General features: G+C 37.7%; 1 protein-coding gene across 1 annotated transcript in view; it reads left to right on the top strand.

Annotated features, from left to right (window-relative positions):
* Positions 1-16,969, top strand: part of USP10 (ubiquitin specific peptidase 10) — a 52,806-nt gene that overhangs the window by 15,061 nt on the left and 20,776 nt on the right. Inside the window, exons 2-4 of the mRNA XM_055818563.1 lie at positions 6,025-6,093; positions 9,142-9,187; positions 14,008-15,033. Of these exons, the coding sequence (XP_055674538.1) occupies positions 6,025-6,093; positions 9,142-9,187; positions 14,008-15,033 (1,141 nt within the window). The remainder of the gene's footprint in view (positions 1-6,024; positions 6,094-9,141; positions 9,188-14,007; positions 15,034-16,969) is intronic.

Genomic DNA, 16,969 nt, shown 5'->3' with positions numbered 1-16,969 from the left:
TTGTTCAGTGGTGTAGAATCTGCTGGAGTGCAGATATATGCTAATACTGTAATCGTGTTATAGAGATCAACTTAGAAACTGATTCTAGTTTTGTTGCAACTGGAAACACCAGTGACCGACAATCAGGAGGGTTTGGGATGTTGTTCTGAAGATTTATTTAACGAGAGTTTTTTGGGGTTTTTTTAAAGAGAACTGATGTTGGGAGGCAGGTACTGGATGCAGGCAGATGTGATCCCTTACAGCATGTCAGACTGAACAGCAGAATTGGTGATACCAGTTCACTCGTGAGCTTTGGAAACACAGGCTGAAATTCCTTTCCTTTACAGGGTGCAATACTCTCATTCATTCAATACTGTTAACTTGTATTATAGAAAAAACATATTGCAAATGTGATACACTTTTTAAAGTTTCTCATCTGCACAGTATTTGTCTAATATTCTAGTCTCACAATGTTGAGTCCTTCAAGGAGAAGGCAAAGATAGAGGTCTTTTGACGTCCTCTGTCCAGTCACACAGGAAGGAGTTCAGAACTACAGTTGTGTCTGGTTCTTTCAAATCTTTGCAAGAATTTTATTTCTACTTCTAGATATTTTTAAGTTTTATTTTTGTACTCCCCAAAGCTGTATGAAAATGGGAATTTAATTCAATCCCCAAACTTGAATTGCAGAATTCTGTTAGGTGGAAATGAGGCAGATAAATATGATGTACTGGTAACATAGAAGTTTAACTAAAAGCTGGAGCACCCATGCCACCAGCAGCTTCATGTGAGAAGAGACAACATTTTAGAATTGTACAAAGTATATTTAAGTTTGCACTGGTTTGGTGTTTTTGATATATGTGCTAGTTGTTAGTGTTGGCATCTGAAAGGAGAGACCTTGTGTGTGTCATGTACCATCCCACCTAATGCTACATAATTTTTAAGATTTATTCAAGCATTGTTTATTTTTATTTTCATCTTTGGTCTCATACACGTGAGCATCTGCAAGAAGGCATTGCCGTTTGAAAACACCCAGAAGTTCAGAACTTGCAAATCTTGAAACTAGCATTTAAAAAAAACGGTGGAAACCAACCCTTGTGGATAATTTACTTTTTAAAGTGATTGGTAGTTAAACCCCGCTATGGAAGGTACTAGATGGGAAAAACATCAGTTTCTCATCATGCAGTGTAAGAAAGGCACTTTGTTATGTTGGTATATGTTTACTCACATTCTTTAAAATCATGTTAATTTTAATGTATGTAATAACTTATTGTATATCTCTGGGCATTGGTCAAATTGGGTTACAGTAGTGAATTGCAAAATGGAATAGATTCATCGGTATGTTTCATGTTTACTATTTTGTTTTTCTGTTCCAAAATAGAGGTTTTGAAATACTGATGAGAAAGTGGAAGGTGGATTCTGTATTAGAGGTACATTTAAAAAAAAAAATTTTTTTTAATTCCCCCCAAGAATTCCGCAGAGCCTTGTCCTCTCCACACCCCTGCCTCTCCCAGAGGAGACTTATTTTCCATCTGTTTTTCTATACAACTGCAAGTGGGAGATCATTGAAATCTGCATAAAACTTTTTTGATATTGCTCTTAATCTGTGGCAGAAATGAAACGCACTAGACTGAGGCATTTTAAGGGATCCTTGAATGCAGTCAATGCAAGATTAATGATTGCTCTGCAGAGTTAAATAATCTGGGGAGTAGCAGAGAAACACAGTGAAATGTGTGCACCTGAAAAAGTGAGAGATGATTCCTTCCCAGGAGCTGGAACAGAAAGCTTCTATGTAGGTTGCAGCAATCATTTGAGAAGGAGAGTGAGATCAGATTTGACTCTGAATTAAGCCTCTTAGGGATTATGCATCTTTAAAAGTAAGTCTAGGGGTAATGTTACAATTGGAAATTTCCAAAACTTACCTCCAGTGTTCTCTTGGAGTTTTTCTTCCAAATCCAGTGTTGGTGTGAGAGTGCACTCTCGCTTCTAAGCATCATTCCTGCTCTGCCTTGTGAGTTACTGCTTACACCATTGGCTACTATTTACCATGCTGTTCAAGCAGCTGCTTTTTTGTCTGAGGATATAAACAATAATTAATGTTTGAAACTTCTAATCGCTAAACAGTATATTTGTTTGGAGAAAGCTTGTTTTGCTTTTCTTTTTTTGGGGGGGTCTGTGTGTGTGTACACGTTGGTGTGGGTCGTGTTGTGTGGGTCGCCCCCGTCCCCCCCCCCAGTGAAATTTGTGTAGAGCTCTGAGTAATTAAGCTTCAACTTTTCACTGGTAATACTTTTTTAGTATTTTGGGCTTGTATGTTGCCATCTGTATTCTTTTTATGTTACCAGTGGTAATAGGCACGGATTTTGCTAACTGGGCCAATTCAGCAGTCTGCTAATATGCATTGTCCTAGCGATTGTGCTCGTCCTTTGCTCGGGGAGCTGTACAGCCGTAGTTACTGTAAATGAAAAGGCTGTTGATGCACTGGTGCGTCGGCAGCGGTCAGCATGACGAGCAGCTTACCTCTGAGTAAATCACAATCTTTTGCCTGCATTAGGGCTGACCGTAAGCAGCCTGTGTTTGAAACCCACTTTATCCTTGGAGTTTGTACGGTGAAGTCCCAGTCTGTTATCCACCATTGGGACCTGGAAGTACTGTGATGTACACACAAGTTTAGGGTTTGGTGCAGCGCAGGGCAGGTTAGAGTTTGGCATTTAAAGGAAGCGATTTGATGTAGTCCTAATAGGCTACAAATAGACTATTTGGGTTTGTCCACAAATGCGTACCTGAAAATACTAAAATTGGAATGGAAATAGTCTGAAATGGCTTTGGCAAAGTTTTAATGCATGCTGGTATGTCTGCTGTGTGTTTTAAGTGTAACTTAGAGAGTGTGAGGTGGATTAATGCTGGTTGTGAGTAGCTTTTATAGGAATTGTGTAAATTTTATTAAACTTCTTTTTGATTGTTCGAAGTATTAGATTATATTTGTCAGTTTGGAAAAGAGCTAACTTTGAGGCTTTTTGAATTATGTGGTATAATTTGTGGAGTGTGCAAGCTAGGACCCCAAAAGCTCATACTGATAATGAGGTTATTTCTTGCTGGGGTGTATTTTTCTTTTTTTATAAGATCCTAGCACACTCTTGCTTAAACATGCTTACTACTTAGGCATTTCAGTTGCAGAAAATACTTCTAAATTTGCAATGATAGTTCAGAGTAACTACTACAGTAATGTCTTTCTGAAGCTGTTTCACAGCTGAAAAAAAAAAGTATTTTCTTAAACAGAGATCAACAGAGACCATTTGTATAGCACCAGGCACACCGACTCATTGGGCTATGGGATGGGTGGACAGCAGGCAGGGAGCTAACACTGTATTTCACGTTGCTTAAAATGTGGTGGCTTCCTCCCCTCTGCGTCCTTTCTTGTAGAGATTGTTACTGCTCGCCAAGTGATCTGATATCTTGCTTTTTCACTTCAGCATGTAGTTGTGCCTTAAAAAGGGTAGAAAATGCTGTTACGCTTGCAGAAATCTTTTGTGAGAGGCAAAGTGGACTTGAGACTTCAGTCAGAGGAGAGGAAGGTCGGTTTAGTTGAGTAAGTTTAATGTCAGCAGTCATATAGCCTAATAAGTTTATTTTGAATTAACATTTTTCTAAGTTTATTATGCAAATATCTTTTTAACTGGTTTACTTCGTGTTTGCAGGTATAAAGCATTGTGAAATAAAGCCTCACAAAATCAAATGAAATTCAGTTTTCTTCAGGCCCAAATTGGATAGGGTGTTTGGCACTGTAGTCTGACTAGGATTGATGTTTGGGTTAGATGCTGGTAAATTTTTAAAGTCCTGTTTTAAATGATGAGGACACAGTTGCGTAGACACGTTTTCCTGTGTGACTGTGATTATATAGTAAGCCAGTTTCATTAAGATAGTATTAATGATCACTTTAACTTCCATCTTGTGTTCCATAATTAAAAGAGGGGCACTTTCTTTTGCTCAGAAAGAAGTACGAGGCCTGTGATACCTTGGTTGAAAACATTGGTAGATGAAAAAACTGTAACATTAGGATTCCAGCCCTAGTTTCACCTTATATAACTTTTAGTAGTCACTATTTGAGATTATTGTTTTGTTTTGTTGCATGACTGCATCAAAAATACCTCCTAAAAACATAGCTTAGTTATGATTCAGCAAGTGTTTTTCTTAAGCATGTTTTTGGAATATGATAAATTCTAGCTGGTATATTACTGAAGAAAAATGACTTGGTTATATTGAGAGCATAAATCAAGCGTAAGTTCCCTGGCAAGAACTGTAAAGCCATTCACTCAAGTACAGTTTAGGGATCCTGTTCTGCTTGGGCGTTGTGCTGTCTCGGTTGGTAGTTAGCAGTTGGTTATGTGACAATTTTTTGAAATTTAGCTGTTTCACTGTGCTTAAAGTATTTGTATTTCAGATGTTTCAGGTTTTTTTGACTGTTAGAATTGTTTGTCAACTAAACCAGATTACAGTAATATTTCTTTAACCAATTTAATGCTCTTCACCATTTTTAAACTCTGTATATGTATAAATCACTTTTTGTATGAGAAAACTACATTTTTGTGTTTGCTGTGGAATTTAGCTTGAATTTATGCTTTGAAATTTATGAATGTAGATGGCTATTAGTCATGCAGACAGCAGGTACATTAGTTACATTGGAATAAATCACCTAAAGGCTGAAAAAAAATACTGTGATTGAATTACTGTATCTACCATTTGTGGCAACAGCCTGTGCTTCACTAGACGTGATTTTTTGAATTCTAAGAGCTTTTTTCTGTGGCTCAACTGCTAGTCTAGTATTGGTATGGAAATACGTGTATGTATCTGTTGATGCAGCCAAGCTAAGGATTTAGCAAGAGCTAACACTGCTGAAAAAGCTTTTCTGTGGGAGGGTGGAGGATAGCAAAGAATTGTCTGAAATGAATGTTGGAGTACGCCGAAGATGAATGAGAGTGGCAAGCTGTAAGGTACTGGACCAAAGTGACCTGCTTTCATCCATAGCCATAATATTTGTGACTCTTAATGGGTATGTGCTTCCACATGCCAAGAATGCATTATTAGTGGTATTTTCCAGTCCTTTTTGTCCGTTTTGTCAGTTTATTCAATTCCCTGTTCAACTTCTTTCTGTCCCAGTATCTCTCTGCTGTCCTGAATGTTCAGATGCTTTTCAGCTAATTACAGCTGGTAGTGGAAGTTTATAGATGCTTCCAGGTGCTATGAAATGCCAGCATGTCAGGCCTTTTTCTTGAGAATGTTTCTTCTTCTGTAAACTAAATATAAACACTCATTGTAGGGTGGCTTTTGGTTTTCTCTGGTTTTGGTGGTGGTTTTTTTGGTGACCTTGTTAAGTATTCTCCCCCCCCCCCCCCCCCCCCCCCCCGAAATATAAATGCAAAATACCTAAAAGGGTGCAGGAAGATAATGTTGAAAAGACATTTCATCTTAAGATTTGTTACACAGAGTTTCAGGCACAGGGGAAACAAAATTCATAAGAGCAGCTGTACCAAACTTGATGATATTTAGGCTTTGTGTATCTTTCTACACCTAGGCAGTGTCAGTTCTGTGCTTGGGCACTCAGGTAGTGATACCATTAGTTTTGCAAAACTCACTGGTTTAGCAGAACTCTAGAAAAGTTATTCTTGTTTTTTCTGTTGTGAAGGGTAGGTACCTGTGGGGTTTTAGAAGATAAACCAGCTTGTGTCTAGGGCGTATATGAACTGATGCAACTACTCGCCCTACATGTTGGTTTGAAACTGGTCATGGGATGGGGTGCAGTTCATACTGTGATTACCTGTTGTGGGAATTTGAGGAAGATGCATTGTGTACAGTTTGAGAGCCTAAAGTACTTTGCTAAAGACTTGGGAAGGGATAAAGATGAGAGCTGGGAGGCAAACAAGTGAGTTTCTGGCTCCTAACACACAGGTCTTTTTGAATGTTTGTATCTTAATAGATTTTATTATGAATTTATTAATTGTACTGAATATAAATCCTCCTGTAACAAAAATATTTCTCTTTTATTTTTAGTATATTTTTGGGGAGTTCAGCCCTGATGAGTTTAATCAGTTCTTTGTGACTCCACGATGCTCTGTTGAGGTAAGATCTATTTTAAACTTTTTAGAAATAACATTTTAAAGCTACATCTCTTTGTGCTTACTTGAAATAGAACTATATAATTAGTTTCTTACCATTCTATTAGCTTGCTAATTTACAACCTGAAGATATTGATCAGAAGTCCTCTTTCCATGTATATGGATGTAAAGTCAATTTTTAGAAATAAGAAATTGATTATCCCACCTTCTGCTTGTCATCTTTTGGAGCTGGAACCGCTGACATTGTAGTGACAGGATATTGAAAGCGAGTTATCCAGCCCTATTACCTCAGCTTTGATTGCTTTGGTTTTTTTCAGAGGTGGATATAAAGAAAACTTTCTCAGCAGTGTTCTCAGTTGTAAGGTGGGCTTCTAAGTCTTGTGAGACTTTTGAAGCACAGGGATTCTTATTTTCTGACAGGTGGAGCAGTGCTAACCATCAAAGCTGTGCTTACAAGGAAAGCTGTGCGTGGGGTCTGAGAAATGGGAGGTGGATCAATAATGCACTAATTACGGGGGTAGTAAACCACAGAGTGGAACCAGTTGTCTTTGTGTGTTTCAGTTCATAACATACTACAGATAGTATTGTAGACTCCTACTGTCTGTGGTTCTTGGTAGAGAAGGAAGAAACTCTTTTCCTTTGTAGGGAAGAATGTTATGCCATTGTCCTAATCTCCAGACTTGAAAAATAATTTTTCTTCAGGTCAATTTCCATGTTTTTTCTCAAAAACATTTTCATTCAAACATTTCAGTCATGCTTCTGTTCTCCCCCCTCAACATAAAGGAAATGAACGCTTCCAACTATAGATGCGGAAATCAATTTGTCACATTTTACAAATCTGCCGACCGTTGCTAATGCAACTTAGTTTCCCGTAACTTAATTTTCCGAGTGTCATTAGTGTAGTATACTGCTGAACCATAAAAGTGTGTGAAAGGAATATGGTGGGCTGGGGCAAGTTTAGAAAGAATAGAGAGCTTCTACTTGCCTTTAGGGAGAGCTTTGTGTCTTCTCTGGTAGGTGGGAAGTAATGCAGAATAGATCTTAAGGTAATACCTGTTTCTTCCGTTTGTATTGCTGTTTTCCCACTGTTAAATACAGTAGCAGCAGCGTGATGTTTGCATCCTGTGTAGTGTCACCTTAAGTGTCCTACATCAGCTATTGTAACACGTTGTGGAAGATGAAAATGTCATACCTTGACTTCTTCAAAGCTATCCTCATAAAATATATTGAGGAAATACGAACCTACAGCATTAGAACCACTCTTGTCTCATTTTATAACTGTCTCAAGTGTACCACTTACTGGTTAGCTATCAAAATAAAAAACTGCGTTGAACCATGTTCCTTAAGTTTGTCCTTGATCTGGTTCAGTTCAATGTTTTAATTATCTGGATGATGAAATAGATTATGCTTATTAGTTTTACACTGTGCAGGTATTTCAGAGAAAAGTAGTCTGAACAAAAATGGGGTGAAATTGAGGAAGGACAAGACTGAGATTATAATACTGCAGTGGTGTGTGACATACATTCCGTTGACGCTGCCATCCTTCTGAAGCTCCTTACCTGTAGATTGAAGGGTGTGCTGAGGCAAGTTTAACTAGTTAAAGTTAAGGGTTGTCTAGAATGTCTCTTTGTACATGTTCTATCAGATACCTGTTGACTGAGGTGGTTCAGATGACCCCATTGTACGTAACGGGTCAACTCAGAAATCTCTTATTTTGCAAAGGTGCTGTTGATTAACCAGGTATGTAGGGGAGCAATAGGTCGACTTATTTTTTTATTATTTAGTTTGTGTTTTCTTAAGCCCTTTGAATTGGAGAAAAAACAACAATTACGAGTTTTGTTGTGAACTTTTTACTGTGGAGTTGTAGAGTAACTTTTTTAGCTCTTAACTATAAAACTATATTGAATCTGTGTTCAATAGTAGTATAGATAGTAAGTAGGTTCTTAACAGCTTGATGCCTCTTTCTGACCATTGATTCTGATTTTTTTTGACCTGGAGATTTGATGTATTAAGATGCATTATGGTTTATAAATGGATTTACAGTATGTGTTCTTTTTATGCACTTCTTTTATAATGGAATTTTAGGAATGTTGTTTTTTGGCACTTCCAATGCACTGTTGTCTACGATGCTTTAAGAAGGCAATATGTAAGTATCTGTAGCTTTAGAGAACTGAAGATTTCAGTGGAGAAGTCTTTGATATTTCTTACACCATTATAATTAGTATTTAGAACAGCATTATGAAACTGCACTGTATGCTCAATGTTTTATCTCCCACTGCAGGAACAGTTCATCTGTTCTGCGGGGAGCTGCTGGACTGCAATGTAGCAATGCCTGCTGGGCACAGGAGAAGCTTTCAGTGCTGGGGGCATTTGGGGGCAGGCAAGGAGGGGTTTGGAAATGCCCACCTGTGGTTACACAATAGTAAGGGTTCTGTCAACCACCGAGTCCAAAAAACGATGCCGGTGTTTTATAGTAAACATATTTACAATCCAGACAGAAACTATATGCTGTGATTACATTACACTTAGGCTGCTGATGATAAAAATTTGTTAAATGTGATTAAGAATACACCTTAGCTGGAACACTTCAAGGGCAGCACTAGAGCTGAACCAGGTTGAGAGTCAAAAGGTTTAGGTGTGACTGTTGTCTGTGCAAAAAACTTTGGTTTATCCTGTCACAGGTTATTTGGTCTACGTTCAGTTTTTGTATAAAAAGGGGATGTGTTCCTCAGTTTAATGTTGTGAGTTACTGTTGATGAAGGAAGATCCTGATGCTGTGAAGTGAATTGCTTGAGAAGTTGATGAGCCTGTAGTGTGTAACCAAGATAATCCTTATCTTTCAGTAATTGTGGTAATCTGCAAGGACACTTGAAGCTACAGTGTGGGATTTGATAAATATAGAAGCATGAGTTCCAAGACATACTCTCAGAAAATCGAACCTTAATAATGATATTATTTTTAAAGGATTCAAATAATGTTTCATATGAAACTGATATCAAATGTTATTAGAGTTGCTTTGTCTTTAAATGAGTTTAATTTCTTTTTTGTACAGCTCCCCCCATACAATGAAACAGTTTCATGTGGTATTAAGTCCACAGGTAAGTTTCACAATGGTAAGAAATCAAAAAAAAATTTTTTTTAACTGGAAGGTTGTGACGCTTTCTTTAGATTTACTACAATCTATCTTTAAATTTAATCTTTAGAATTTGTTCAGCAGGCTTATATGCATACATTTGGCAGGTTGTTTTTTTAAACACCTTTATTGACCGAGATCCGTGATCATTATTTGAAAATACTGCATTGAACTTCAGCTAATTAGAGTGGACGTGCTTATTCCTCCTTGTGCTACCACACCATCTTAATGTCTTGCTGAAGTTATATAGGATATAGTTGTAAAAATGTAGGGGGCTGAAGCTTGCTAAAGAAGACTGAATAAATAAGCATACTGAAGAAATAAGTACCTAGTGTGGTGTTCAGCTGTCCCGCTGAAAGAGCGTAGCATGAGTATTTTCTGGCAGTTGCAACCTGAAGACAGCTCTGCAAGCAGGGCTTTTGTTCAGTGTTCCCTTTGACCCTTGCTTCTGTCTGGCTCAGCCATTTTTCTGGAAAATCCCCCCTTTATTTCTCTTTTTTCTTTTGGTGAAAGTATGACTCATTGTAAAAAAAAAATAAAAAATAAAATTACAGAGTTCCCGTTTCAAAGCTGTAACAATCACACATCTGTTCTGTCTTAATCCATACACCTTACAACCTGCCCGTACTTCATAGTTATATAAAGTTGACAGTTAAGTAGGATTTGCCATGTGATCATCACTATATAGTTTAAACCAAACTTTCACAGTAGGTTAAGTGGCGGGTAGATTAGTGTTTGGTTTTTCCCCCTGAACCAGGAAGCTGATACTTACGCAGATGTATATGGGAATGATACAAATGGCATCCAGATCTCCTTCAAAATAATGCAAGTGTCTGACTGAACATTTCTCAAAAATACTTACGAGGACCAAACGCACATGTTAATGTTTAAGAACTTGATCACTATGCTAGTGACTTTGGCCTTGCATTTAAAGGTAAATAAGATAGTCATAAAGAAAGACAGTAGGCCCTGTTTGAAAGCAGATAGGCAACATTTCTGAAAATTCTGGAGCTTTATTTAGTACAAGACCAGTTTTAGGACTCTGAGTAGCTTTAAGTAGGAGTTTGAAAAGTTCTTTGAAAGGACCATGTGGTATGGACTGTCTGTTGGTGATGACAGGGGCATCCAGTCATATATCACTTTGTCTAACTGTGGATCTAAGGTCTGTTACTGAAGACTGAGGTTGTAATGTTCCCAAACCATACAGAAAGTTGGTTTGTACAAATGTTTTTCAGATCATTCCTAGACCCTGAGAGAACCCCTCCCAGCCCTGAGATTAGGTAATGACAGCACATTAGGTTTTGCCTGAAAAATGTCTTTAACAAGCTTGCACTGTACTGTGCATGCATATTCTCACTGTGGTGGCTGCATAAGAAGCTGTGGAGACTAAAATGGAATGCTATGCTTATGCAGAATACTTATAATAAGATGACATATACTGACCATGTTGTCACTCCCCATAGTCTAATTTTTTTCTACGCTTAGCTTCACTATTTAACTTTATTATGGAATTAGAAAATCTGTTAATACTTAGTAGGAATAATCATATCACGGCTGAAGCTCTAATACGCAGAACTCTGTTCAGACTGATCAGTACTATGTGTTCACAGCTTTTGCTATTTTACGTAGACTTTGTCCTTGGAGCATCTGTTGATACTTGTTTCAATATGCATGTCATGTTGTTCGTGACAGATACATCTGTTTCAGTCCAGTCAGAAGTAGCACTGTGAGCTAGACTGAAAAAAAGATGCCCAGAAGCAAAGTGAAAAGTCAAAACAAATAGAAACAATTACCTCTCATTTTTTAAAATGAACTTGACACAATCTTGTAGCAAATGAGCTTCTGCCAGTTGTTCCATACACTAACTATTTAGTAGCTGTTGGTATTTATTATTCTAATCCTATTGTAAGGTATAAAGTTTTAATTCCTCAGCTGTGACTTCCGAATTTGTATGTTAAATTCTAGAATATTAGTTATGCTCTTGGCAAGATTTTAGACTATGATGTTCATGTTGTACCTTCAGCTAAATTAGCATTGTGCCAAAATTGTAAGGGATGTGTTTTGTTTTCTACTCCTCACTTGCCCCGAGTTGTCTCTTGTGATTATCTAGTGTACAGTAAGCTGATAAGTTCACCGAAACCAGAAAAAAACACCCAGACTCAGATTATTTTTTTTGCAAGGTTAGCTTTCAGTAGCAGAAGTGCTGGAAGCTTGCTGGAGACTAGAGGAGCAGGAGTACAGAAGCGAGAACTTTGACTTCAGGCTCTGGAAGGCTTAACTCATCCACAAAGGGAAAGTGTTCTTTGTTTCGAACTATTTATTTTTAATATACTATTTATATTTTTTTAACTGGGATTTTGGAAAAGGAGCATAAGTCCCAGATTATTTTGAATTGGTAGGGATTTGAAATGTGCCCAATAATTCATTCTTACTGTGGTTGGAGGAATATTAAGTGTTACCAGTTGTTGCTTGTGCTTCGTACTGTTATAACAAAGGTTAAAGAACTAGCTCTTGGTTCATGCTTGGACTAACAAGTTGCTCCATAAGCAGATGAACTAATGAGGAATAGTTTTGTTGTGAGTTTGTCATGTATCCCTTAAAACCCCCTGCCCTGCATTTGCAAGCAAATGAAGCTGTGGCTGGTTTGGAACCATGTATGCCCTGACAGGTCAGCCAGTGTGTAGTAGCAGCTTAGTGCTGCTGCTGAGCAGTTAGGTGATGCCTGATGTCTCCCAGCCCTTCCCTCTTCAGTGGTTATCAGGCAGCAGCTTTCCACCTCCCTGTCTCTAGGCTGCTGATTTTTTTTATTTTTTTTTTTAAAAGGAACTTAAGCCCTCTTTTGTGGTTGGTGATAGCTCGACAGTGATTGCAGAAGTAGCTGGTGAATGGTGGATTGACAGGAGTGGTGTTATAAAATGCTTTCTCATGGGTGTAGGGGAGAGGTGAAGAAAATCTGAAATTCAGACTCTTGTTAACATGATTTAGAGAAATCAGATGTATATGGAGGGTTTTTCTGTCTTTTTAAAAAGTTTCCCTTAGTCTGACTGGCAGAAGGGTTGAAATTGATATGTGAAGTGTGTTTACTTCTCATTTAGTTAGGTTTATGCAGAAAAGCAATTAATGTCTGTTATATATCTTTGTTCGTTAGTTCATAATAAGTTGGTATTGCATGTGTAAGTCAGACCTCGACACACATTGAATGTTTATTACTCTTCATTTGGTATTTTAAGAAAAAGTACCCTGTAGACTCTGGTTTCTTTCACTTTTTTTTTTTTTTTTTAAGGCTAAAATGCTAAAATTTTAGTTGGTAAACTTTTCTAGAGAAGCATTTGGAGAGTTCCAAAACAGTTACGTTGACAGTTATGTATCAAAACATTCTCCACTAGACTCTTGTCTTCCCATAGCATTATTTCTGTAGATGTACAGATAACTTTTCCCTTAGGATCTGTTGCCTGCTCTCCGTTGTGTTCAGAAAAACCCACCAAACCAGCAAATCAACCCACCTCATTTTTAGTGAGTGTCTCTGATATACTTGAAAATACACATTTGGTGACATGTCGTTCATAATGTAAGTTGCACAAAATCATTCAAGTTTAGTAGTGGTATATCCACTTATATTCCTTTGGAAATAGTATCTAGTGTTGTTTGGTTCTTTAGTAACAGTCTTAGAAATTTGAAATGCATTTTTTAGTCCCTCATCATTGAGGAACGAAAATATTAAAATTAATGTATTTGAAACAGTAATGTATGTATCATAGAAAAAACTTCTAAGGACTAAAATGTGAGCTTACCTTTAACACTCCTGAGACTTGGTTTCATTAATTTTATCTCTCTGATACTTACAGAAATAGTTATAAATGAAGTATTCAGTGTTAGCACACACGCATTATAAATTTTTAATACTGCAGCCTGCCATGAGAATGTTTCTTTAAAGAGCATGTCAAAGTTCCAAGGTAAATAAACAAATAAATAGACTTAATGAAAACCAAACCAAAACACAAACCCCAAACCCAATCCTGTTCATAAGTTTTTCAGTAATGCTTGTATGTACAAGTTCAACACTGACTTAAGTTGAGGCATACCTGTTGTATTTCTTGTCATAAAAGCATATAGTCATGTATATCATATTCTCATATAGTAATAAATTCAACTGTGATAAAATTAAATAAGTTATTGATGAGCCTAGAGTTTCAAAACCTGTAGTTGCAGTGGTTTGATAAAATTAATGAAAAAAATTTCAGTTATAGATCATGACAATCTTTACACACAGGAAAAACCAAACTAATTCCACCCCTCCACCCCCCCAAAAAATGTCCAAACCCAACCACCTCCACATGTGGAAATTATTCGTAAAAGTTAAACAAGTAAAGGCTTGGATTTGGTAATTAACGGTGGAGAAGACTGGCCTTAAAAGTGTGGAGTTATATTGCACCGCATTTTATACAAAATGGTCCAGTAATTTAACTTAATGCGGAAATCGTTGAGCTTTAATAATTTTTCTTAATAGGTGAATTTAATAGGTGTAACTTGCAGGAACTGTGCAGCGATTTGGAAAATTGCATACTCCCAATGTTTAAGAGAACCTGAATCATACTGTGTTATCTTCTAAAAAATGATGTTTTGAGGTAGTCTTCTGGATTGAGATAGAGACTAAGAATTATGTTCCTTGTGAGGGCATGTGGTTTGTTTTTTGAGTTGCAGGAAAAGTATGTGCCTTTTTCCTTGATTTTGTAGCTTTCTGGTTAGATGTTATTCGGTAACTCTGGTTTGCTTTCTCTTGTCCAGGGGAAGAGTATCAGAGAATTGAATTTGGTGTTAATGAAGTTATTGAGACACAGTCGTCTGTACTAAATAACACTGACTACAGTATTTCAAGTACTCTGAATCCTCAGGCTCCAGAATTCATTCTCAGTTGTGCACCTGCTCAGAAAACCCCTGATGATACTCTCAGTGAAACAAACTATAACTCCATTGACTGCCAGTTCACAGATCCAACCCTCGCTTTGGACAGCGGTTCTAACGCTGAAAACGATGGCTTGTCTGGAGGCCTTGGGCAAAGGGAGCGTAAAAAGAAGAAAAAAAGACCCCCTGGATACTACAGTTACTTGGAAGATGTCAGTGACGGCATCGCTCCAACAGAAGCTCTTGTAAATGGCCATGCAAATTCGTCGGGACTAAACAGTATAAGCACGGAGGATACGGAACTGACGGGAGACATACCCTCCCTGGCCACACCAAGGACTTGCAACAGCCCGGACAACTCTGTGGACTTCATTAATGAAGCTGTCTCTGATGATTCTGTTTCTAGCACACTAGACAATACCAGGACTGCAGGGCAGCCTGAGGTATGCCGTGTTACTAATTCTGAACAGTTTTGCATCCCCTCAGAGACTGGCAGAGATAGCCCTTTAAGGACAGCTGTTGTACAGTCTTATGCTGGTACTGATACTACTGAAAATCTTGGCGTTACTAATGGACAAACACTTGAATCCTCTGGGGAGGACACAGCTGCCAATGGGGTAGAATTGCACACTGTGGAAAGCACTGACTCAGACCAAGCTAAGCCTGAGGAAGCTTCACCTACTACTGAGGCAACAGTCCCGGTTGCAGGATCAGTCCCTGTTAATCAGCCTGCAAAATCGTGGGCTAGTCTTTTTCACAATTCCAAGCCCTCTGCTTCCACATCTGTGGTCTATGTTGAGACTAAGTATACCCCTCCTGCCACATCTACTCTGGTCCCTGAAAAACAGGTTGAAGTCAAAGAGGGACCTGTTCCAGTTTCAGAGGATCCTGTAGCCATAAAGATTGCAGGTATAGTTAATACACACGAGTGGATGTTACACTGGAAGGGTAGTAACTCTGCTTGTAAACAGAAGCGTGCAGTATGGATAGAGAAGATTCCTCTGTTAATGTTCTTAAGATGACTGTTCAAACGCTGCATGAAAGATGTAATATAAATAAGGTAGTTTTGTATCCCCCTGAGTGAACATTCCAACGAGATGTTACCAGGTCGTTATATTCCAGATGCTGTAGAACTGTTGCTGCTTGTCAAACAATTACATTTAAGTGCCCTGTGATTTTTAAATAGGCTGGTTGCATTTAGCTGTGTGCTGTTGTAATAAGGAGAATACATTAGAAAAGTTTGTTCTGAAAATGGTGTGTTGTTTATCCAGTATTTGCAATCTTGTAATGCATTCCATTACAAGAAGGGAACAGTATTAATATATTTATGCCAAACCAGCTGAAATTCCTGGACACTTACAGCAGTTTAGATGTAATGCCTAAATAGGTTTTGCCTCAGAAATTCTAATTCAAGAAATAGTTTTTATATTTATTGATTTGCTGTTTGAGAGGTCTGTCTTTCAGATTTTGCAGAATTGTCCTTACCCATTATAAACAATACTATTTTATTGAGAAACAGCGCTAGCTATCAGCTGTTCAAGAATAACCATAAGGAACTGTCCAGAGGGTAGGTCAGGAAAGGCAGTGTGTGATATAAAGGCTTTGACCGTTGGTCCTGTCATATTTGTGGTTCTAATGAGAAATGCTAGAATGTGCATGAGATCGTTTTTGTGGATTCAGTCAGAAAACATGAACAAAAATACCCATTTTGTTGCATTTTGTGTCACTGACTCATGAGTGTCAGAACAAAAATAATTATTTTACATCTGTGAAATAGTACTTATGGGAAAAGGCTTGTGCAAAGTCCCGCTATTTATGATAAAGCTAATTTGTAAGTACAATGGAGTTTCAGGTGTGATGGCTTCAAGTCATTTTTGCTCCAACCAGAAGCTGACCAGAAGTATATACCTGCCTGTCATCCCATCCTTAATAACTATTTCCTCGTTTAATGGTGGTGTTAAGAGGAAAGCTGTCAGAGTAATTTATGCTTGTGTGTATTTTTCACTTAGGTGTCACACACACAGTTGACTATTAAAAAATAATGTCCGAGCACGTGATGATGGTCTGTATTAACCCATACATGTAGAATATGTTGTACTCTTAAGCTATCATTTGTCAGTGGATTTTAACTTGAAACTATTTTGTGGCACCATAAAGCTAAAACTGCTTGCCGTAGATGAAAAAGAGTTGGTTTTTTTTAGTCTGGTCCAAATTACTACAGCCCTAAGTTAACTTTCTGGACTCTTACTGTTTCTGTACTTCTTTTTGCCACCAGGTGGGAGCAGAGCTTTTTATTTTGTCTTTAATGTATTAAAATAGCAATGTAATTTTGTGCAGTTTTCTTCTGCAACTTCACTACTGACTAGCTTTTTTTGCAGAGGAATGATCTGAGTGTAGATCCTTTTCTGGTGAAAAGGAATTCATCTTCTCATCGTAGCTGGTTTAGGCAGGAGTTATATTGCTGCGGTTCTTGTAATTCAGATACTACTGGGTTTGGTATAAAACATTACTTGGAGATCTGAATGTAATCATTGTGTAATCAGTGTTTTGCTCCGTGGAAAAAGGTGACTTTCTTTATTGTCTGTTCTGTTTAAAATGTACTCTGTCTTGTTTCAAAATAGGTATATTAGTGCTTTGTTCATATACCCACACTCAAAAATGTGTTATGTGAGTTTCAGTTTGTGATTTCCAGAGAGATTATTTGCTCTGTTCTGTGCATACTTCAGATCTTCTGCCTAGGTTAACATCGTTATATATGGGTGTATAGCGATGTATAGTATTTTTCATAGGTAGCTGCTGATTCTGTTCCTTGTTCTCTGTGTGGCTGAGTTGAGACCCTATTGTT

The sequence above is a fragment of the Falco peregrinus genome, chromosome 14, assembly GCF_023634155.1.
Source record: "Falco peregrinus isolate bFalPer1 chromosome 14, bFalPer1.pri, whole genome shotgun sequence".
Taxonomy (NCBI): Eukaryota; Metazoa; Chordata; class Aves; order Falconiformes; family Falconidae; genus Falco; species Falco peregrinus.
Note: the sequence above shows the minus strand (reverse complement) of the source record. Positions and strands in the feature narration are given on the sequence as shown.